Here is a 23,316-nt window from a genome sequence, read left to right as displayed (position 1 = left end):
CCATACATCTACTGATCCTAATTCTTTGTTCAGATCCATCAATTGTCTAGATCTGGGAGATACTCCTGCAGTACTCTTGGGAATCCTGTCTATTTCCGGATCCATAATACAGTTAAAGTCTCCCCCTATAATTATATGACGGGCATCAAAAGCCATCAGTTTTGAAAAGGCTTCCGTTATAAATTTAAAGGGGTGTGCCGGAGGGCAGTACGAATTTAAAATCCCATATTCCTCTCCATTTATGAGGGCTTTAATCAAGATATATCGTCCAGATTCGTCTTTTATCTGCTTTAGGATTTTGAAAGGGAAATTCTTCCGAATAAGAATAACAACTCCCCTGCTTTTTGAGCTAAAAGAAGAAAAAAAGGCCTGACCAAATCCACCCTGTCGTAATTTCAAGTGTTCTTTATCCAATAAGTGTGTCTCCTGTAGGAGAGCTATATCAACTCTTTCTTTCTTAAGATTTGATAATATTTTCTTCCTTTTGAGTGGCGAATTACTCCCCTTGACATTCCAGGTGCACCACTTAACCGACTGATCAACCATAATCATCGGCAATTCCGAGACCCCTCGGGAGGGGAAACCCTATCCGAACATTCCGAGCATAGAGCATATAAAATTCACAAAAATAAAGGCTCTCTAATACACTCACAACAGTATAATAAAAAACTATTTCTAAATAATAAAAAAAAGTATTTAAATGGAGATTTTCTCCCTTATTCCCAGGGGGTGTCACTTCCTTTTCAAAGGTCCATCGTATCCTTTCCCAACCAATGCCCCACCCTTGACCCAGGCACTCCTCAATAGGATAAGGAGAATTCAGATATAATACAAAGCTAGAGTTAACAGTGAGCACCCTACCCCTACCACCCCCCCACCCACACCAACACCTGGATATATTTGGTAATGTTAATACCATGTATAAACGTATATAACTATAAAATTACAACCTCAACAAATAATAATTAAATATAATAATACAAAATAACAAGGGAAAACAACCCCGCTCCTCGAGACAGAGGTAAAATAGAATAAGGTAACCTCCTCCCCCCACCAACATTAACTAAACCCTCCGGCTTATATATATCTATATATTTATATATACACACACACATATATATACATACCCACATACATACATAGAATAATAAAAAAAACAATCCCAAGGTGGGGAGGAAATCGTTAAATAGAGAACAAATAAATAAATCCCTCTCCCCACCCCCCAAGATAATATTAAACAGGAAGGTAAGAAAAAGGGGGGGATATAAACCGGAGTGGGGGAAAGGCAAACCAACATCCATTATCTCTTACAATTTATCTAAGAGAGTCCAAAAATTCCTTAGCCTTTTCTGGCGATCCGAAGTTATACACTGATCCTTCATGGTTAAAGCGTAGCGTCGCTGGGTAGCGTAAGGAGTACTGAATATTTAAGTCCCTTAAACACTTCTTCGCCTCATCGAATGCCTTCCTCTTTCGGACCAGAGCTGGGGAAAAGTCCTGGAATAACATGATCTAGGATCCTTTATAGATCATGGCTTGGGAATCTTTTCCAAGATTTCTAGAAGCTTCTAGGAGTATCTGCCTCTCCCTATAGCTCTGCAGACGGAACAGACTGGGCGGGGGCGCTGGTTCGAGCTGGGCCCGCGTATTGTGACCCGGTAGGCCCATTCCACCCTTACCTGGCCTGATCCAGCCTCCAGATTTAAAAGCTGTGGCAGCCACTGCTCGAGAAACGCTGTAAGCTGGCCTTCCTCTTCCCGTTCGGGAAGGCCCAACAAACGAATATTTTTTCGACGACCTCGATTATCGAGGGTCATCAATGTGATTCTCTAAGGTCCGGACTCGCTGTTCGAGAGTCCGGACCCGATCCACGGCCGATTGCGCTGTAGTTTCGGAGGTCGCGGCCTTTAGCTCAGCCCCTCCGACTTGGCGCTCGATTTCTTTAATGTCTCGGTCGTGCTTTTGCAGCGCGGCCGAGAGTGAGTCCCATCGACTTCGGGATTCTTCAATGAAAGCATCGATCTTCGCATCGAGTTTAGAGATTATTTCCACAAGGCTTGCCACCGTAGGTAAGTCCCCCGGGGCGGCTGTGGACGCCTCTGCTGCAGCTGGAGAGGGTGGGGGAGGGATTCCTGCCTGCTGAGAGCTGCGGGCTCCCTTCTCTTTGGTCATTTTTACTAAAGATTAGATTGTTTAAATTTAATATTAAGCAACTAATTAAATTAAACAGCTATTTTAAATGATTTGGTGAGTGTGGTGGGGGTGGGTGACCCACTTTACCCAAGTCTTGGGAGGAGCACTATCGACTCAGACATGCTGGGACGCCGCCATCTTGGATCCCCTGGTACCTGTTTAAACCACAGCTTTTCCTGCACTTAACTACTTAAATTATTATGCAGGCCAATCCTTGTCCTTTGTAGCAATAAACCATCCAGTTTATCAGGCAGGTGTCATAGCAGTTTTGTTTATGCAATCTGGCCAAAACATGGCTCATTGCTTTCAGTCTCTGTGTAATAACATGTCTTTGTCCCTTTCATCTTGGGTAAAAGGTCATTCCAGAAAGCTGATTCTTTCAACCATGAAGTTATTAAAGTTGTGAAGTTTACATTGCCACAAGTTGGTTTTAGATGATTATGACCTCTCTTGGTACTGTTAGCTGTTTCAAGGATGCTGATATTAGTACGTCTGTCTCCCAACTGATGTGTCGAATCCGTCTCACACAATACACAGATTGTACTTCCCAAGGTGGTATTCATATGTAGTTCAAGTTTCAGAGCCATGTAGAAGAATCAGAGGATGACTGTCTTATACACAAGGCTCTTGGTTTCAGCATGGCTATCACAGACATCAAAGACTCTCATTTTTAGATGTCCTAAGATGGTGCTTACAGATTTGATGTCTTTGATTCAATGTCAGCCTTAGATGAGAGGTAGCTTGAACTTTATTGCTGGAACAGCACAGCAGGTCAGGCAGCATCTAGGGAACAGAAGATTCGACGTTTCGGGCACATGCCCTTTTGGTAAGCGGAATGTTCCATGTTTGGGAAGGTTTCTCTGTTGATCTTAATGGAGACATGGACTGGGATTGGTTGACAAAGGCTTTGAATCTTCTTGAGGTTGAAGTAAGATCTATCCTTCAGTCTGCTTCTGCAAAGACATTAAATGAAGATTCTCTTTCAAAAAAAGGAGCGATAACATTGTCATTCACATACTGAAGTTCTTGTAAGCAAGATTAGTATCGTTTTCTTCTTGCATTTCAACCAGTTAGGTTGTAAAGTTTTCTGTCCATCCTATAGCCAATGTCTACACCACTGGGAAGTTTCATCTTGACAAGATGAAGAATGGTGAAAATGAAGATGGAAGCAAGGGTAGAGGCGATGATACATTCCTGTCTTGGCCCCAGAGGATTCTTTGATTTACCGTCAGTGAGAACTGTCACTTACATCTCCTTGCAGAGGAGATGGAGGATGTTGATGAATTTAACTTGGCAGCCAATCTTTAACAGACTCATCTTGATTGACTCAGTCAAAAGCCTTGGTCAGATCGATTGAAGGTCATGTCGAGTGGTTAGTGTTATTCCTGGCATTTCTCGTGGAGTTGCTGAGCAGTGAAAATTAACTTACCACTCCAAAGACCTTTAATCACCTCTTAAAGCTGTCAGTCAAAATGCCAAGTCACCCATTTACTCAGATAAGTGGTTTTGGCCCTTTTGAAATCCAACTGTTAAACAATTGAATCTACTGAAATTGCAAAAAGAAATGCTTAATGGTTTTTTAACTAAGCTGCATCTGATGGTCCATCAATTGATGCACTCAAGCAGTAAATGTCCATTTTTAACCTTTTAAGTTAAAGTACAGACCATGTTTTTCTTTTTTTTTTAATTTTTAAAGGGCTGTAAATTCCATTTACTTCAGAGTATGACATTTGAACAGATATTGAATCTAGTCTCCACAATTTACTCAGCCTCTCATTGAAGGAAACCCCCCCCCTTACTCATGAACTGCTCCAGTGACTCTATAATGTACTACCTCCAAGGCAGAGAAATGCTAGTCTCTCATGCCTTTTCAGAAGTGTGAAATTGAAAGGTTCAATTCGTCTTCATGCACATTAGGTAGGGAATGTTGAAAATCATGGAATTAAGGAAGCTTTTCAGTTTCAGACTTGGCCCATGGTGATACAATTAAAAGTATATTCATAGGAACCAAAAATACTGTTCAGGTCTTAATAATAAATTCATAAAGATTGCAATAACATGCCAGAAAAAAAATGCCCTGTTAACTGCTTCCCCTAAAATTCAGGCTTTAATTTTAAATTTGTACATCACTCGGATCACTTATTTTCACCATTAGATTTTAGATTACTTACAGTGTGGAAACAGGCCCTTCAGCCCAACAAGTCCACACCGCCCCGCCGAAGTGCAACCCACCTATACCCCTACATTTACCCCTTACCTAACACTACGGGCAATTTAGCATGGCCAATTCACCTGACCTGCACATCTTTGGACTGTGGGAGGAAACCGGAGCACCCGGAGGAAACCCACGCAGACACGGGGAGAACGTGCAAACTCCACACAGACAGTCGCCTGAGGCGGGAATTGAACCCGGGTCTCTGGCGCTGTGAGGCAGCAGTGCTAACCACTGTGCCACCGTGCCGCCCAATATTCAGACTTTGCCTCTGCTTCAGCTCATCAACTGGAACCCTTCCTGTTTGTTACTTCTAGGTTCTACTATTCTGGTGCATCCCTCTCTGGTCTCCAACATTCTATCTGATCGTAACTTGAGGTCATCCAAAATCATATTGCCTCTGTCCTAACTTGCAGCAAGCCCTCTGCTCGCTAACTTACATTGGCTTCTTGTGGAGGAATGTCTTTATCTTGGGATTGAAATGTGTTGCTGGAAAAGCGCAGCAGGTCAGGCAGCATCTAGGGAACAGGAGAATCGACGTTTCGGGCATTAGCCCTTCTTCAGGAAAATATCTTGGGATTCTCAATCTTGGTTCCAAATCCCTCTGTGGTCTCCTCTCCCTAGTTTTGTAATCTCTTCCAACCCTACAATCCTCTGAGATATCTGCACTCTCTAATTGTAACTCATTGAGCATCCCTGATTTTCCTTGCTTCACCACTGGTAACTGCGATTTTACCCCACCACTCTGGATTCCCACCTTATATACCTTTCTGTGTCTCTAACTCGTTTTTCATCTTAAAACTTGGCTTCTTTCTCGGCTTTTTGTCATAGAGTCACACAGCCCGAAAACAGACCCTTTGGTCCAACCAGTGCATTCCGAACGTGATTCCAAGTTAAACTAGTCCCACCCTCCTGCTCCTGGCCCATATTATTTTGTTAGTCACTATACTAACTTTTGTGTTTTTATTGTTGCTTTTCTTTGAGCCATTGTAAATACATTAAACTTTCAGGTACAGTTACAAGGCTGTACATTAATCAGCCCAGCAGGTTACAAGGCAGGGATCAACAGCTGATCATAAAAAGCTCCATGAGGGAACAAGGAGGCTATTCCGCTTATTGAATCCATAGAGGAAAAAAAAACAATGTCAACTGCACTATACGTGTTTGCATACAGTACTTACAGTCACTGTGTCTACGTATCAGAGGAAATCCCACCCTTCTGCATGCTTGCCCATGTATTTTCCAACCCAGAAATTAAGTATTTCTTTCTTTGAACGAAAAAGAAAATCTCCTTACAATTCAGCCAAAGTAGGACAGTTTCACTAACAGTTGCTGTTTACCCTGAAGAGGAGGAAAGTATATAAATAAATTAAAAACTGATTTTGTCTGGCCGACTCAGCAGGTGAATCAACATCTGAGCGAAGAAGGCGGTTTAGTAAAATGAATTGATGTAAAAGCTTCTTTCACCTTGTACGGATTAAAGCTCTTCAACACTAAACCTGCAATCTAAACTGGGCATTTATTTCCCTAATGCTGATAAGCCAACTTTTTTTAGTTTTATTTCTGATTCAATTTAAGCTTGGCTCTGCTGAAACCCTCAGTACAAGATTCTATTCCAGCATATTTTCTGGATCTGACGGTTGTAGTACTTAATTACCACGGCATTATTTCCTTGTATAATCCAGTTGTGATTTTTCCTCCTCATCCCTTCCTTGCCTCTTCTATAAAGTGCAAATTTCTGTAACTTGAAGATTCATTTATCTTTATATCAATCTGCTTATTCTGTTTGCATTCACAGCTGAACTCTCATAACACGTGAATGAAGTCATCTGTATAATTGAGCAAAATCTCAACATCTGCTGAAATGAGCTGACCTTACCTGTATTTTTAGATTATGTATTATTTTTCTCTCTGTTGGTGTGCTGAGAGTTTCGAGCATTTGTTATTTTTTTCCCTGTTTTATATCTCTGGCTGTATTTTCATAGCTTTTATATTGTCTGCAGAACTATAGGGGCTGGGTTACAATTCCATGCTTTTGCTCAACTGTGTGGAAGGAATTCTGTGCAAGGCTCCCTGTGATTTATTCCTGTTTGATAGATTGGCTGTTGTGTCAACTAATGCAAAATAAAATGAGAGCAGTGGAGCAAATAGTGCCTGTATGATGAGATTCTCTTTAATTTTATTACAGGGGTGATGCAGTATCATGCAAAAAACGAGAGGACTATCTTGAGTGGTCAGAGTATTTTATGGCAGTTGCTTTTCTGTCAGCGCAGAGGAGCAAGGACCCAAACTCGCAGGTAAGAGTTAATGAGTATAAGGAACCACTGCTCACAAAACCAGTACTCAACTCTCACACAATGTAGGATTCAGTTGTTTGCTTGTTTCATTGTCTTTGGGCAAATTCTGAGCAATGACTATTTTTACCTCTTGAAGGTTGTTGCCTGGACATATCTCCCCTCATGTCTATTTGCATCCTTTTTCTCTTACCCTTTCTCTCTGTCACCTCTGATTTATCATCACTATTCTGGTCACTGCTCCTCTGGACTTGCTTTTCTTGTTCATTTTGTGCATCTAACGTATTGTTGTACTTGCTGTTCTATCTCTTTGCATTATATTTTGGGGGTTCTCCTAAACTTATGCTTATAAAGGAGTATTTGACTCCAAACCACACAAAGCAATATGCGGGCAGGTGACCAAATATTTTGTCAGAGTGGTGAAGTTTTAAGGAGTATATGAAGAGAGGGAAAGAATGGTTAAATTAGAATCGATTACTGATAGCGTGGAAACAGGTCCTTCGGCCCAACAAGTCCACACCAAAGATACATTATCTGATACATTATCTCATTTGTGACTCTCAAGAGAGCTATTTTGGATTATTGGAACTGCAACATGCAAATAGAAAATTCTGTCATACCGCAGGGGGTGGATTTGCTCAGTTGATTGGATGACTGGTTTGCAATGCAGAATGATGCCAACAACATGGGTTTGATTCCTGCACCTCCTGAGGTCACCATAAATTACTCTCTTTCTCGACCTCTTCCTTTGTCTGAGGGATGGTAACCCTCTGGTTAAACCACCATCAGTCATCCCTCTCTAATGAAACAGCACTATATGGCCCTGTGGAAGAATGGCAACGCTACTCTTTCCTTTTCTGTTCCCTAGAGATTCTTCTGCAACAAGCCTATGAATTAGTCCATTCTCAGTGTATAATACAAGATCTAAGTTGATTATATTAGTTGGTTGATTAACATACTGCTTGACAAAAATATCTTGAACACATTCCAGGAATTCTTCCTGCACAACGTTGGCACTCAGTTGATTTGTCCGTCATATGTAAAGTGATATCACCCATGATTACAGCATTATCATGGATTTATTCCATTGCCATAGCTGTTTGGTGGCCTATAAGTCATTCCTGTCAATATTTACTGCCCCTCCAAACAGATTCTGTGTCCTGTTCTTCCAATCTGGATCCTTTCTTATTACACTGATCTTGTCTCCTATTATCAGCACTTCCCAGTCATTTTATTTTCTCCTGTCTTACCTAAATGTTGAATATCCTTTAATTTTTCTAATCTTAGTCACTCTGTGGTTACATCTCCTCAATTGCAATTAAATCATATCCTGTTCCTTCCACTAACACCATCTATCATCAGTAGTGAAGAAAGGTCACTTGACTCACTGCATAGGTGCTGTCAGGTCTGCTGAGTTTCCCCAGCAATTTCTGTCTTTGTATCAGTTGATCTACCTTCTGAATGCTCTGAGCATTGAGAACACTTTTTTTAATCCCACATATTCTATAACTTGTCTCTGGTTGATTCTCAGATTTATTTCTGCTGATTTCCACTTTCATTTATAGCCTTTCTACTTCACATAACCAATGATGTTTTTGCTTGGTAAGGGACAGTCAGCAGTGAGTGTGAACTAGGGATACTAGAAAGCTGGAGCACTACTCTCCTCCAGATGGTTTCAGATTGCATCATATGTAATGCAGGAATACAGAAAACTCTGTGGGAGCAGTACCGAGTGAAGGCTCGGCTTGGGAACTACCTGATGTTACAGCCTCATGAGTACTGTTGAAATCCCTGGTGGTAAGTACTTTCTGTTCAGATGGAGTTTCACCATCATAGCGAGCAGGCTTTCACAAGATGTGGCTACAGTAAGAAATATCAGAGCAAAGGAAGAAACTTAGTGATATTGCAGACTCTGTGACATTACAAAGATGGAACTAAAATGATGAAGGGATAATTTAAAAACCTAAATAAGTGTAACAAAAGAACAGATTTAAGAGGTTGTAGAAAAAGCAGGAGGTTCATTACTTAAAACGGCAGTAAAGTAGGGAAAGTTTAATAAACCGTGCAAAGTAGGACCCTTCTGGGGGCGGGGAGCAAACATAAAGCAGGGGGAATTATTAGTAGTACTGCAGATGGCATGGATAATCCTGGAAAATCTGTTTAAGGATTAGAATTCATCTTGTTGAGCTATGAAAAGTGGAATTTATTCGGTACAGGTATTAAGAGAACTGGAATCAATAATTAAAGCTGCAAATAGTGAGATGGTTAAGCTGTTAAGGAAGCTGGAATCATTATTTAAAACAACAATTAGCAAGACCCATCTAGAGAGGTTGTGAAAATGGTGGGAATCACCATTTCCTTATCTGAGGAAGGATGTTCTGGTGAGAATCATCCACTTTGGCCACAAAAAGATGATATCTGCACTTTACTTGCAGGATTGGGTTCCTCCATTTTGACTGTAAAAATGCAGGAAAAGTCCTAGTACAGAAATGGACAGAGTCAGCATGGATTTAAAATCATGCTTACTTGATTTTAAATCATGCTTAACAAATCTACTAGAATTATTTGGGAATGAAAGTAGTAAAGATGATAAGGGGGAGCCAGTGGGTGTGGTTTACTTGGACTTTCAGAAGCTTTTGATGTGGTCGCACCTAAAGGATCAACATGTAAAATTAAAGTGCATGGGTTTGGGGATAGTGATCTGACAGAGGGAGATCTGGTTGGCAGAAAGGAAACAAAGAGTAGGAATAAATGTTTCATTTTCCAAGTGGCCCATAGTGTCTAGTGAGATACTTCAGGGATCAGCGTTTGGACACAGTATCCACATTTAGATGAGTGAAGTAAATGCAGTATCTCCAAGTTTGCAGATGACACAAAGCTGGGTGAGAGAGGAGGATGCAGAGATGCTTCAGTGTGATTTGGTCAAGTTGTGAGAGTTGGCAAATGCAAAGCAGGTGAAGTATAATATGGATAAATGTGAGGTTATTCACTTTGGTGGCAAAAACAGGCAGGTAGATTATCTGAATAGTGACGATTGGGAAGGGGGAGGGGCAATGAGACCTGAGCGTCTTTGAATACCAATTATACCAATTATACTTGACTCTTGACTCTCAAAATGTTTGCAAAACCAGAGTGGAATGAAATAAACCACTTCATGGGACAACAATCCAGCTCAACACCATCCAGGACAAAGCAGCCCTACGTGCTCCATTAACACCTTGGGTTTGTAAAGGTGTTGAAGTTAGACAATCAGTGTTAATGGACTCTCAATTTATGGCATTGGTCTATTACCTAGTGTTTCCTCAAGTACAAGTTCAGTTGCTTGTACTTTTATATAACAGATAATATGCTATTAGAATTGTTAACATATAAACTTTGGTAATCTACTGAACATAAAGCCAACAAACACAACTAAAGGGTCTGATGTTCTATCCATGCACGTTCTTAGCTCATCACAGTACAAACAATTGCAACAATATGTTTTATGTGGACTTAAAAGATTCTCCAGTTCTTCCTTCATCTGTGCCCATCTTGTTGATATTTTATTTCCCCCTTAGCCTGATATTTTGCCAACCCAAAATTGATTTTACTATAATATTTACCATCTCTCATCAGTACCACTATGATTTGTTTAAAAGTCATTTTCTCTGGGTTATGTGTCAATGCTTTATTGTTTAAAATATGTTTTCTTGCCTTTCAGGTAATAATAACCATTTTATCAAGTAGGTACATATATCTGAGACCTGTTCTTCAGGCATTTTGACTCTCATTGCCTCAAGTTACTTGAAGTGTAACAGCCACTTCTGCAAGGTTGCACTGTTCCTCAAAAATGACACCATGAATTCTTGACTTTCAGGTGATCTTTTGAAAGATCAAAAATTCATGGGTATGGACACTCATATCTCCAGGAGAAAGCTGTCAGTAATTCATTTTATCTGTAGTTTCCTTTCACTTAATATTCCATTTGATTACACCAAAATGAATTGGTGCCATTCAAAGTTGTAGGAACTTTTCCTGTTATTATCTTTTATTCTAATTGGGCTGTCCCATTAGTTACCATTCCATCCAATTCAGGAGCTCTGGAGTGACTATACTGTATATTTTAAAAAAAAGATGTGTTCATAACATCTTTAAAAGAGAAATTAAATACTATTGTGTGTAGGAAGCTTTGCATGGTCAGGAAGGAGCGATCACATTGGGAGTGAACCATAACCAAAGTGAGTATATAGTTTGGGGAATTTGGTGCAGTGGGGACAAGGTGCTTCTTGCTTTTTTTTTTTGGCTCATAGTTTGTAAGGTTATTTTTAAGTTTTTAAGCTCAGGATCAAGGGCCCAGCATGAGTGACTTCACAGCTAAATTATAAGTTCATTGTTTGGTGATAGCTACTAGTTTGACTATCTACTATAGATTACTTTCAATTGATGGTAAATAAGGGAAATATTTATAGGCTATAAACTGAAAGACCATGCATATTTTTAAAAAATTAAATTAAGAACTAAATAATTAAAGTAGAAATGTTGGGCCAGGTGATGTGTTGTAATTGCATGAAGCGGTAGCTGGTAAACCCCATTGTGTTTCATAGTGATCACATCTGTAGCAAGTGTTGGTTGCTTGAGGAGCTTCAGCTCAGAGTTGATGAGCTTTGAGCTGTGACACATTAGGGAGGGGAAGTGTTACCTGGATGTTGTGTTTCACAAGGCCATTGCACCCCTTGGATTAACCACCTCAGAATTGGTCAGTGGTCATGACCAGAAAGGTTTGATTATGAATAAGGTAGGTAGAGGGATCCAGGAGGTAATGCTGAAAGAGTCTCAGCCCTTGAGCTTGTCTAACGGGTTTGAGATTCTTTCTCCCTGTGTGGATGAGAACAGGGGCTATAGGTGGAATGAGCAAACTGAACATAACACTGTGGTACAGAGAACCATTCAAGAGAAAGGCGAAAAGAGAAATGTAGTTGTGATGAGGGATAATATCATCATGGGAGTAAACACTGTTCTCTGTGGCCAGGTGTAAGAAGAGTTCTGAAGGCTGTGATGCCTGTCTGGTGCCTGAGTTCAGGGTATCAGATGAACTGCAGAGTGGGAATTTGAAAGATTCCGTTGTTGTGATCAATGTAGATACCAATGATATTGGCAAAGAGAGGAAAGTGGTTCTGCTGAGGGAATATGAACAGCTTGGGGCTAAACTAAAAAGCAGAACCAAGTAGGTAGCAGTCTCTGGATTATGACCTGCGCCAAGAGCAAATTGGCACAGACTCTGTAAGATTGAAGAGGTAAGCAAGTGGCTGAAAGATTGTGGGAGAAATGGGTTTGAATTCATGGGACATTGGCACCTGTATGGGGGAAGGAGAGTGGACTGAAGGGTATGCTTCCCTGCTGTATAACTCTATGACCAATGCACATTTCAGCAGTGTGTAACCATCTACAAGATGCACTGCAAGATCACACCTTAGACAGCACCTTCAAGATCCTTAGCACCTTCAAAACCCACTACACCTACCACCTTGCAGGATACTGGTAGCAGATACACTGGAACATCACTATCTGAAGTTCAAGCCAGATACTGTCCTGATTTAGAGCAATATTGCTGATTCTTCAGTGCTGGGTCAAAACTTTGCAACTCCCACACTAACAGGACTCTTGAGTGAACCTGAAAAAGCCACTTTACTAGGAAATGATTTGTGTTTATTGATGTATTCCTTTATTGGGTGTGTGTATCACTGGTATTTCTTGCCTGTCCCTAATTGCCCTTGAACTGAGTACTTTGCTGGGCAATTTCAGAAAGCAGTTGAGAGTTAGTATCATTGTTTTGGAGTCACGTGTAGGCTAGACATGATGGGGATAGCAGGTATGTTTCCCATGGGTGTGTAAATGAGCAAGCTGGGTTCATCAGTTTCAGGATTACCTTCACTGAGGTTAGTTTCATCATTCACTTTTATTAAAGTATGTTATTGCCAGGGAAAGAAAAGATTGTTTTACTGAATGCAAATAAATACTGTTCTTAATATAGCATTATAAATGTTATGTGAACAGACTGGTTTATTAAATCACTAGCAAAGTTGTAGTGCATGTGAAATGTAGATCACATTAAATCCAGGAAACGCTGTTCTACTGTAAATCATGATCACTATTTGATTCAAATGCAGGTTGGGGCTTGCATCGTGAACCCTGAAAACAAAATAGTCGGTATAGGATATAATGGAATGCCAAATGGATGCAGCGATGATATTTTACCTTGGGCAAGAACTGCCTCAGATAAATTGGATACAAAATACATGTATGGTAAGAATCAGCTGCTCAATTTTAACAATTATGTGAAGCAATGTACCACCTAATAATCCAAATACTGATGAGTGTTGAAGAAAGAATTGGGGCTGATAAATGACTGCAGGATTTGACTAATCTTCTGAGAGAAAGTGAGCACTGCAGATGTTGGAGATCAGAGTCGAAGAGTGTGGTGCTGGAAAAGCACAGCAGGTCAGCATCTGAGGAGCAGGAGAATCGACCTTCTGACGCTTGTCCTGAAGTTAGATGGTGTTAAAAAGTCTGTTGTACAAATAGTTATATTCAAGCACCGGAGGCCATATCTGTAGTGCTGGGGTGTGTCGCATGAGTCAGGAAATGTCCTGACTTTGCAGATCTGCCTTGGAAAAAGGTCTCCCACTAAGTGCACTCTGCTGTGGGAGTGGGTGTTTCGGTGATGCTGAGGCCAGTTGCTTAAAAGACCCACTCCGTTCACTAGGATATTGACCTGGTTGCTTTGAAAACTGTTCAGCTGTCCAGCCCTGACTTTACACACTTATTGATTTTGCTACTTCCCTATACCAGTTCAATGCCTCTGCTAATTTCCTGTGTCCCTTTGTTGTACTCATCGGTTTGTTTTTTCATTTCACCGTGCTCCAGAGTTTGGGCTATGTATACAGTGGGAGAAAAGTTCTATTCATGAAATCTACTAGCAGCATTTAAATCATCTTTTTAAATCACCTCTTCTAAATCTCTTATAAAAACAAACTTCAGTTCAGATCCCACATCAAAGATACTGAATTCTTTAATAGCCTCTTTAAACTTCAGATCATCCTGTGAATGCAAAGGACGCTCTATAATTCTAGCTTTTAAAACTGTGTTGAACATGAATGCAACTAATAATATTTAGGGAAATATTAACAAAGAACAACATTATTTTTCCCCTAACCAATAACAGAAGGCTGTTGGTCAAAGCAGAGAGTTTTTGAAACTCTCATTGATAGTTACACCCTCTGTTTTATTGCATTTAAAGTTTCGTCAATCAGAAACATCAGATCAGGACAGTTGTACAAATTTGTCTCCTCTTCAAGAGCACCTGCATCTACACCAATAATTGTAACCTCTAACATGGGGTCTGTCTGAACTCAGCACTAACTTCAGATGGCCCTACTAAATTTGGTTCCCAATTGTGTGGATCATGCCTTGCCCCAATAGCACATCAAGGTTTCTTCTTTTATGTTATAGAGTTCCACAGGGTCTTACCAGTTGGTGAAAATCCAGCTTTTTGTGTAGGGCTCAAGGGTGAACTAGGTAAGTATCACAGTTGCTTGGTCGTACAAAACTTTAATATTGCTGAAAGATAAGATCTGTTGTGGAAGCTTTTTGTCTTTCGTTCATCAGGGCAACCGTAATTCTATTAGTTTTAGAATAGTGATGAAAAAGGCCAGACCTGATCTAAAAGTTGAAGTTCTAAACTGGGGAAAGGCCAATTTTGACTGTATTAGGCAAGAACTTTCAAAAGCTGACTGGGGGCAGATGATCGCAGGTAAAGGGACAGCTGGAAAATGGGAAGCCTTCAGAAATGAGATAACAAGAATCCAGAGAAAGTATATTCCTGTTATGGTGAAAGGAAAGGCTGATAGGTATAGGGAATGCTGGATGACTAAAGAAATTGAGGGATTGGTTAAGAAAAAATAGGAAGCATATGTCAGGTATAGAGAAGGTAAATTGAGTGAATCCTTAGAGTATAAAGGCAGTAGGAGTATATTTCAGAGAAAGCAGGAGGGAAAAAAGAGCACATGAGATAGCTTTGACAAATAGAGTTAAGGAGAATCCAGAGTTTTTACAAATACATTAAGGACAAAAGGGTAAACTAGGGAGAGAATAGAGCCCCTCAAAGATCAGCAAGGCAGCCTATGTGTGGAGCTGCATGAGATTGGAGAGATACTAAACGAGTATTTTGCATCAGTATTTATTGTGGAAAAGGACATGGAAGGGAAGTAGATGGTGACATCTTGAAAAATGTCTATATTACAGAGGATGAAGTGCTGGATGTCTTGAAATGCATAAAAGTGGATAAATCCCCAGGACCTGATCAGGTGTACCATAGAACTCTATGGGAAGCTAGGGAAGTGATTGCTGGGCCACTTGCTGAGATATTTGTATCATCGATAGTCACAGGTGAGGTGCTGGAAGACTGGAGGTTGGCTAACGTGGTGCCACTGTTTAAGAAGGATGGTAAGGACAAGACAGGGAATGATACACCAGTGAGCCGGACGTCGGTTGTGGGCAAGTTGTTGGAGGGAATCCTGAGGGACAGGATGTACATGTATTTGGAAAAGCAAGGACTGATTAGGGATAGTCAACATGGCTTTATGCATGGGAATCATGTCTCACAAACTTGATTTGAGTTTTTTGAAAAGTAACAAAGAGGATTGATGAGGACAAAGCAATAGATATGATCTATATGGACTTCAATAAGGCATTCAACAAGGTTCCCCATGGGAGTCTGGTGAGCAAGGTTAGATCTCATGGAATACAGGGAGAACTTGCCATTTGGATACAGAACTGGCTCAAAGGTAGAAAACAGAGAGTGGTGGTGGAGGGTTGTTTTTCAGACTGGAGACCTGTGGCTAGTGGAGTGTGACAAGAATGTGCTGGGTCCTCCACTTTCCATCATTTATATAAATGATTTGGATGTGAGCATAAGAGGAATAGTTAGTAAGTTTGCTGATGACACCAAAATTGGAGGTGTAGTGGACAGCGAAGGAGGTTACCTCAGATTACAACGGGATCTTGACCAGATGGGCCAATGGGCTGAGAAGTGGCAGGTGGAGTTTAATCCAGGTAAATGCGAGGTGCTGCATTTTGGGAAAGCAAATCTTAGCAGGACTTATATACTTAATGGTAAGGTCCTAGGGAGTGTTGCTGAACAAAGAGACCTTGGAGCGCAGGTTCATAGCTCCATGAAAGTATAGTTGCAGTTAGATAGGATAGTGAAGAAGGCATTTGGTACACTTTCCTTTATTGGTCAGAGTATTGAGTACAGGAGTTGGGAGGTGTTGTTGTTGCGGCTGTACAGGACATTGGTTAGGCCACTGTTGGAATATTGTGTGCAATTCTGGTCTCCTTCCTATTAGAAAGATGTTGTGAAACTTGAAAGAGTTCAGAAAAGATTTGGAAGGATGATGCCAGGGTTGGTGGACTTTGGCTATAGGGAGAGGTTGAATAGGCTGGGGCTGTTTTCCCTGGAGTGTCGGAGGCTGAAGGATGACATTACCAAGGTTTATAAAATTATGAGGGGCATGGATAGAGTAAATAGGCAAAGTCTTTTCCCTTGGGTGGGGGAGTCCAGAAGTAGAAGGCATAGGTTTAGGGTGAGAGGGGAAAGATATAAAAGAGACCTAAGGGGCAATCTTTTCACGCAGAGGGTGGTAGGTGTATGGAATGAGCTGCCAGAGGGAGTGGTGGAGGCTAGTACGATTGCAACATTTAAAAGGCATCTGGAAGGTATATGAATAGGAAGGGTTTGGAGGGATATGGGCCAGGTGCTGACAGGTGGGACTAGATTGGGTTGGGACATCTGGTCGTCATGGGTGAATTGGACCGAAGGGTCTGTCTCTGTGCTGTACATCTCTATGATTCTATGACTCTATGACAAGCATGATAATGCCGCATTTTAAGTAATCACAAGGGTCTGCAGGAGAAAAGGGTCCAAATTGGTTGGAAAGCTGACGCTGCTCAAGACTTTGCTATAGTGGCAGCACTGGGGTTCTATGGATTTCCCCATACACCTGTGTAATTCACAAAAGGCTCAAGGCTCGAATGTATTCCTTTTGCAGAAAGTGGGTCCTAGCATATGAACTCACTTCTAGTAAGTGTAAGTAAACCATATCATGAGGTCGACTGATTATCTTATACTGGTTATTAGTAGCTAATACCATAGTCTGGATTGTTTGACAAAGGTTATGCTGCTGTGGAATGCCATCTAACAGTACATACATTGTTTTGGATTTTGTAAGCACAGTTTGGGCGCACACATCCGTTCTGAACTTAGAATTCAGAACCACAATTTGGTTTGAGTGGAACAAGCTGGTATAATTTCAGGGGAGAGTCTCAGTTGGCTGTCTGTGCACTGGATGTGACTATAGTTCTGTTGCCTCCTTGAACTCCATTGACCTAGCATGAAACCTGCCCCACAGGTAAGTTTAATGTAAAGCCAAGGTAAACATCGGCATATTCCCAAAATTGGCCTTTTATTGATATAATGCCAAAAACCAGAATAAATGAAGCTAAATACATGAAATGGTGCATTACAGAATTAAATATTATGTATGCTATGTTCTTGATGTAATAGAAAATGCATGTCTTGGAAAATGACTGTGTGCTTTCAAAGAAAAAGTTTGGAGTATTATTTTTGTATTTGAATTGTGGTGTTCTCCCAAGCGACAGGCTGCTCTGTCAGAAGCATGTAATTTTTAAAACATGATAGAGCTTTAAGAGGATTTTCTTGTTTTAATGCTAAACTGTGGAACTCCTTTAAACCTTTCTACACATTCCTCCTTTAGGGCACTTCTTAAACGTACTTCTAATCAAAGCTTTCAGTCATTTGATAGAATTTCTTTTTGTATGACTTGAAGTGAAATTTTAATTGATCACCTTCTTATGAAGCATCTCCTAACCTTTCAACGTAGTAGGGACTCTATGTTAATGCAAGTTGTTTGTGTTCAGTGTCACCTTGATCCTGGAGTGGATGTCTTGCTGTCGATTTAAACATTGCTCCCTTGGTTAGTCTTGTTTTGTCATGTCCTGTCCTTTTGTTCACTGCTGCCTATTCATTACTCTGCAAAGTTAAGGTATCATACCCTGAGCATTTTCTATTGTGGTGGTATTTCTTGGTATCTTGATGGTGTTGGAGTAACGTCAAAAGTAACTGTTAAGACCATCCGAAAAGGAGAGGTATCAAGTCTGAACCTGATTGTTCTCAGCTATGCTTCATATGCAAACACTTCACAGTTTCCTTGATTATGGTCAGTAGTAGGAGATCTTGGGACCTTCCAATCTGAATAGCCATGGACGTGCATTCATGAATATTTTTATATCTAAATATTAGTATTTTTTGTGTATCCTCTCTTTTACAATTCCATTGGTGTATGTATATGATGTTGTGACTTTACAGGAGAATAATCAGATGAAAAACTAGTGAGGAGACAAGGAAGGAAGCATAAGGGCAGGTGATCAAAAGCTTGATCAAAGAGCTATGTTTTTAATGTCTTAAAGCAAGAGAGTGAGGTGAATAGTTGGAGGTGTTTATGGGGGGAGGGGATTCTCGGCCTTTGTGCCTTGACAGCTGAAGGCAGTTAGCTACGGGCTGAAATCTCTCAGGTTCTCAAAAGACCAACACTTTTCTGCAAAACAATTTTTGATAGAAAAAAATTCTGATTAGAATGAGGAAAGCAAAAGCTATACTTGACTACAACCTGGGAACAAAAGACTCAACTAAAAGTGGAATAAAATGTCTTCAAGTAACCATAAACAAAATAAAAATAAAAATTTCAGATCTGAGCCATGACCACCACTAGCAGCTCACCATCCTCCCCTCAAAGGCAATATGGATGGGTAGTAAATGCTGGCAGAGCCAGTGACACCCACATCCCATAATTACAATTTTAAAATTATTTCTAGAACGTGGCTCTGCCAGATTTGGAGAACGTTTAGAATCATTGAATCATTAAACAGAAGAGACTTTTCCATGGTGCCTAAATCAGTACTTTGGAAGAACAAGTGCATCCCAGTTTATCCCAACTTGGAATTGCATTTGTACGTTAGTCTTTTATCTCTAATCCTATTCAAGAGGATAACATGCCTTGGGATTTTAATTCCCTATCTTTGTGTTGCCAGTCAAATAACATAACCACCTCACTACCTTTATAGGGCAGGAATTCAGTTGCTTGCGAGTGATATATGGTTCAAGGGAAATGGCAGCCAAAAAGGTTTAGAGTAAAGGAAGTTCAAAGGATTAAATTATTTACACCTTCTCTGCAAAGACACTTCCAAAAAATGTATTGACAGCTGGTTCAGTTACTGAAGAATACGATGGGAAAGCCAGGGGAACCTGATGCAAAATGAATATCTGACATAAATGTCATGTGGCCATTAATTTAGCTTTCCCTTCAGCCTGAACCATTTCATAAAATCAATTGTGCCATTTTAATATGCTTTGGTAGTGCAATCTAATAAAACAAGACTCGATAACTCAGGCCATGTAAGTGCTTATTTATATAGTGTACGACCATTTTTGTTGTACTTTATCTGAATTTTATGAAGACTTAAACATATCGCAGCCATTTGATCAAAACTAAAATAAAAGTAATTACTTTTATTGTCAGAATGGGCCTCAACTCTAAAGAATGCTTCAGAATTATGGCACTTGTCCATTTTCACCATCAATCCTCTTGTCTGCTGGTCCTTTGTAAATGGTTATTGGTGCCAAATTGGGGACAGTTTGATTAGAGAGTACTGAATTTGTCACAGGTAGTTTTCTCAGAGTACGAGCAAGGGTGACTGTGATCTCATTTGTCTTGGCTAGGTTTAAATCCATATCCCAGAGGTGTCCGGTGTCTTTCCTGTTTTCTATTAATCCAGAGTGGGGTTCAGATTTAGTGAGTTGAAACTTTAGGATCCCCTGGTTCTGAGGCAGCCCAGACTCCTGTTGAGCTCAGTAAGGCCTGTGTTCCCTGTCTGACAGCTTTCCCAATCTGCTTCTGACACACACACGTATGTGTACACATACATATGTATGCACACACACGTATGTACATACACACACACACACACACAGTTCTCACCGTAGCGGGAGAGTTATCATGACAATCTTCAAACTTTGGAGAAAGTGAGGACTGCAGATGCTGGAGATCAGAGCTGAAAAATGTGTTGCTGGAAAAATGCAGCAAGTCAGGCAGCATCCAAGGAGCAGGAGAATCAATGTTTCGGTCATAAGCCCTTCTTCAGGAATGAGGAGGATGTGCCAAGCAGGCTAAGATAAAAGGTAGGGAGGAGGGACTTGGGGGAGGGGCGTTGGGAATGCGATAGGTGGAAGGAGGTTAAGGTGAGGGTGATAGGCCGGCGAGGGGATGGGGACGGAGAGGTTGGGAAGAAGATTGCAGGTCAAAAAGGGCGGTGCTGAATCCGGGGTTTGGGACTGAGATAAGGTGGGGGGGAGGGGAAATGAGAAAAGGAGGGTTACGAAGAGGCAGGCATAGCTGGGGCCCATGTGGGTGCCCATGGCTACTCCTTTGGTTTGGAGGAAGTGGGAGGATTGGAAAGAGAAGTTGTTCAGGGTGAGGGCCAGTTCAGTCAGTCGAAGGAGGGTTACGAAGAGGCAGGCATAGCTGGGGCCCATGTGGGTGCCCATGGCTACTCCTTTGGTTTGGAGGAAGTGGGAGGATTGGAAAGAGAAGTTGTTCAGGGTGAGGGCCAGTTCAGTCAGTCGAAGGAGGGTTACGAAGAGGCAGGCATAGCTGGGGCCCATGTGGGTGCCCATGGCTACTCCTTTGGTTTGGAGGAAGTGGGAGGATTGGAAAGAGAAGTTGTTCAGGGTGAGGGCCAGTTCAGTCAGTCGAAGGAGGGTTACGAAGAGGCAGGCATAGCTGGGGCCCATGTGGGTGCCCATGGCTACTCCTTTGGTTTGGAGGAAGTGGGAGGATTGGAAAGAGAAGTTGTTCAGGGTGAGGGCCAGTTCAGTCAGTCGAAGGAGGGTTACGAAGAGGCAGGCATAGCTGGGGCCCATGTGGGTGCCCATGGCTACTCCTTTGGTTTGGAGGAAGTGGGAGGATTGGAAAGAGAAGTTGTTCAGGGTGAGGGCCAGTTCAGTCAGTCGAAGGAGGGTTACGAAGAGGCAGGCATAGCTGGGGCCCATGTGGGTGCCCATGGCTACTCCTTTGGTTTGGAGGAAGTGGGAGGATTGGAAAGAGAAGTTGTTCAGGGTGAGGGCCAGTTCAGTCAGTCGAAGGAGGGTTACGAAGAGGCAGGCATAGCTGGGGCCCATGTGGGTGCCCATGGCTACTCCTTTGGTTTGGAGGAAGTGGGAGGATTGGAAAGAGAAGTTGTTCAGGGTGAGGGCCAGTTCAGTCAGTCGAAGGAGGGTTACGAAGAGGCAGGCATAGCTGGGGCCCATGTGGGTGCCCATGGCTACTCCTTTGGTTTGGAGGAAGTGGGAGGATTGGAAAGAGAAGTTGTTCAGGGTGAGGACCAGTTCAGTCAGTCGAAGGAGGGTGTCAGTGGAAGGGTACTGGTTGGGTCGGCGGGAAAGGAAGAAGCGGAGGGCTTTGAGGCCTTCGTGATGATGGATGGAGGTGTATAGGGACTGGATGTCCATGGTGAAGATAAGGCGTTGGGGGCCGGGGAAGCGAAAATCATGGAGGAGGTGGAGGGTATGGGGGGTGTCCCGAATGTAGGTGGAGAGTTCTTGGATTAAGGGGGACAGGACCGTGTCGAGATATGCAGAGATGAGTCCGGTGGGGCAGGAGCATGCTGAGACAATGGATCGGCCGGGGCAGCGGGGCAGTCAGGTTTGTGGATTTTGGGCAGGAGGTAGAAACGGGCGGTGCGGGGTTGTGGGACTATGAGGTTGGAGGCGGTGGATGGGAGATCCCCCGAGGTGATGAGGCTATGGATGGTCTGGGAGAAGATGATTTGGTGGTGGGAGGTGGGGTCATGGTCAAGGGGGCAGTAGGAGGAGGTGTTCGCGAGCTGGCGTTTAGCCTCAGCAATGCAAAGATCGGTGCGCCAAACTACCACTGCGCCTCCCTTGTCTGCTGGTTTGATAGTGAGGTTGGGGTTGGAGTGGAGGGCTGTACGTTGTGAGGGTGAGAGGTTGGAGCGGGTAAGAGTGGTGGACAGGTTGAAGCGGTTAATGTCATGGCGGCAGTTGGCTGTGAAGAGATCGAGGGTGGGTAAGAGGCCAGCACGGGGTGTCCAGGTGGATGGGGTGTATTGGAGGCAGGAGAAGGGGTCGTCAGAGAGTGGGCGAGAATCCTGGTTGAAGAAGTAGGCATGGAGGCGAAGGCAGCGGAAGAATTGTTCGATGTCTCGCCACGTGTTGAACTCGTTAATCCGGGAGCATAGGAGGATGAAGGTGAGGCCTCTACTGAGGACTGATCTTTCATCGTCGGAGAGGGGGGGGTCTGGAGGGATGGTGAAAATACGGCAGGGCTGGGAGCTAGCACCTGGTGTGGGGCTGGAGCTGGTTAGGCGTGGGGGCGGGATTAGGCATGGGGCGGAGATCGGCGTGGGGGCGGAGACGCATGCGGCGTGGTTGTTGTGCAGGTGAGTGACGTCACTGGTGGCGGAAGTGGATGCGGCGACGGCAGAAACTGTGTTGTTCCCGGTGGCTGTGGACCCCGCGGAGGCTGCGATCTGTCGGTGATGGTCTTCCTGGGAATCATGGAGGCGGTTGTCTGGGCAGCGATCGCGGAAGCTGCATGGTCGGTGGGGCTGGAAGTGGTTCGCGGCAGCGGTTGCTGCAGCGGCCGCGTGGTTAATGGCGCCCGAGCAGTTCTGGAGGCCGATGGAAGATTCTGGAACGGTTGAGGAATCCGGGGTGTGGGGGTAAGTACTTGAAAGTTTTTGGTACTTTCTGTCTTTAATTAGCTGAACAGTTTAACTCCCCCTCCCACTCCGCCAAGGACATGCAGGTCCTTGGCCTCCTCCATCGCCAGACCATGGCAACACGACACCTGGAGGAAGAACGCCTCATCTTCCTCTAGGAACCCTCCAACCACAAGGGATAGAACATAGAACAATACAGCACAGAACAGGCCCTTCGGCCCACAATGTTGTGCTGAACATTTGTCCTAGCTTAAGCACCCATCCATGTACCTATCCAATTGCCGCTTAAAGGTCACCAAAGATTCTGACTCTACCACTCCCACAGGCAGCGCATTCCATGCCCCCACCACTCATTATTGGCCAGTTAACCTTCATATCTCATTTTTCCTCTGCGTATTTCCTTCTTAGTAATCCTCTGTTGCTCTTTAAAAGCTTCCCAGTCCTCAGTTTTCCTAATTATCTTTGCTATGTTCTCCCTTTTCTCTTTTAACTTTATATGTTTCTTAACTTCCCTCGTCAGCCACGGCCGCCCATGCCTCCTCCTGGGATCTTTCTTCCTTTTAGGAATGAACTGATCCTGCAACTTCTGCATTATACACAGAAATATCCGCCATTGTTCCTCCACGGTCATCCCTGCTAAGGTATTGCACAATTGAACTTTGGCCAGCTCCTCCCTCATAGCTCCATAATTCCCTTTATTCAACAGAAATGCTGTCACTTCCGACTGTACCCTCTCCCTCTCAAATTGCAGATAGAAGCTTATTG

General features: G+C 42.6%; 1 protein-coding gene across 1 annotated transcript in view; it reads left to right on the top strand.

Annotated features, from left to right (window-relative positions):
• Nucleotides 1–23,316, top strand: part of dctd (dCMP deaminase) — a 71,864-nt gene that overhangs the window by 8,362 nt on the left and 40,186 nt on the right. Inside the window, exons 2-3 of the mRNA XM_043705236.1 lie at nt 6,594–6,702; nt 12,846–12,981. Coding sequence (XP_043561171.1) covers nt 6,594–6,702; nt 12,846–12,981 — 245 coding nt within the window. The remainder of the gene's footprint in view (nt 1–6,593; nt 6,703–12,845; nt 12,982–23,316) is intronic.

Source organism: Chiloscyllium plagiosum, chromosome 2, assembly GCF_004010195.1.
Source record: "Chiloscyllium plagiosum isolate BGI_BamShark_2017 chromosome 2, ASM401019v2, whole genome shotgun sequence".
In the NCBI taxonomy this organism is placed as follows: Eukaryota; Metazoa; Chordata; class Chondrichthyes; order Orectolobiformes; family Hemiscylliidae; genus Chiloscyllium; species Chiloscyllium plagiosum.
Note: the sequence above shows the minus strand (reverse complement) of the source record. Positions and strands in the feature narration are given on the sequence as shown.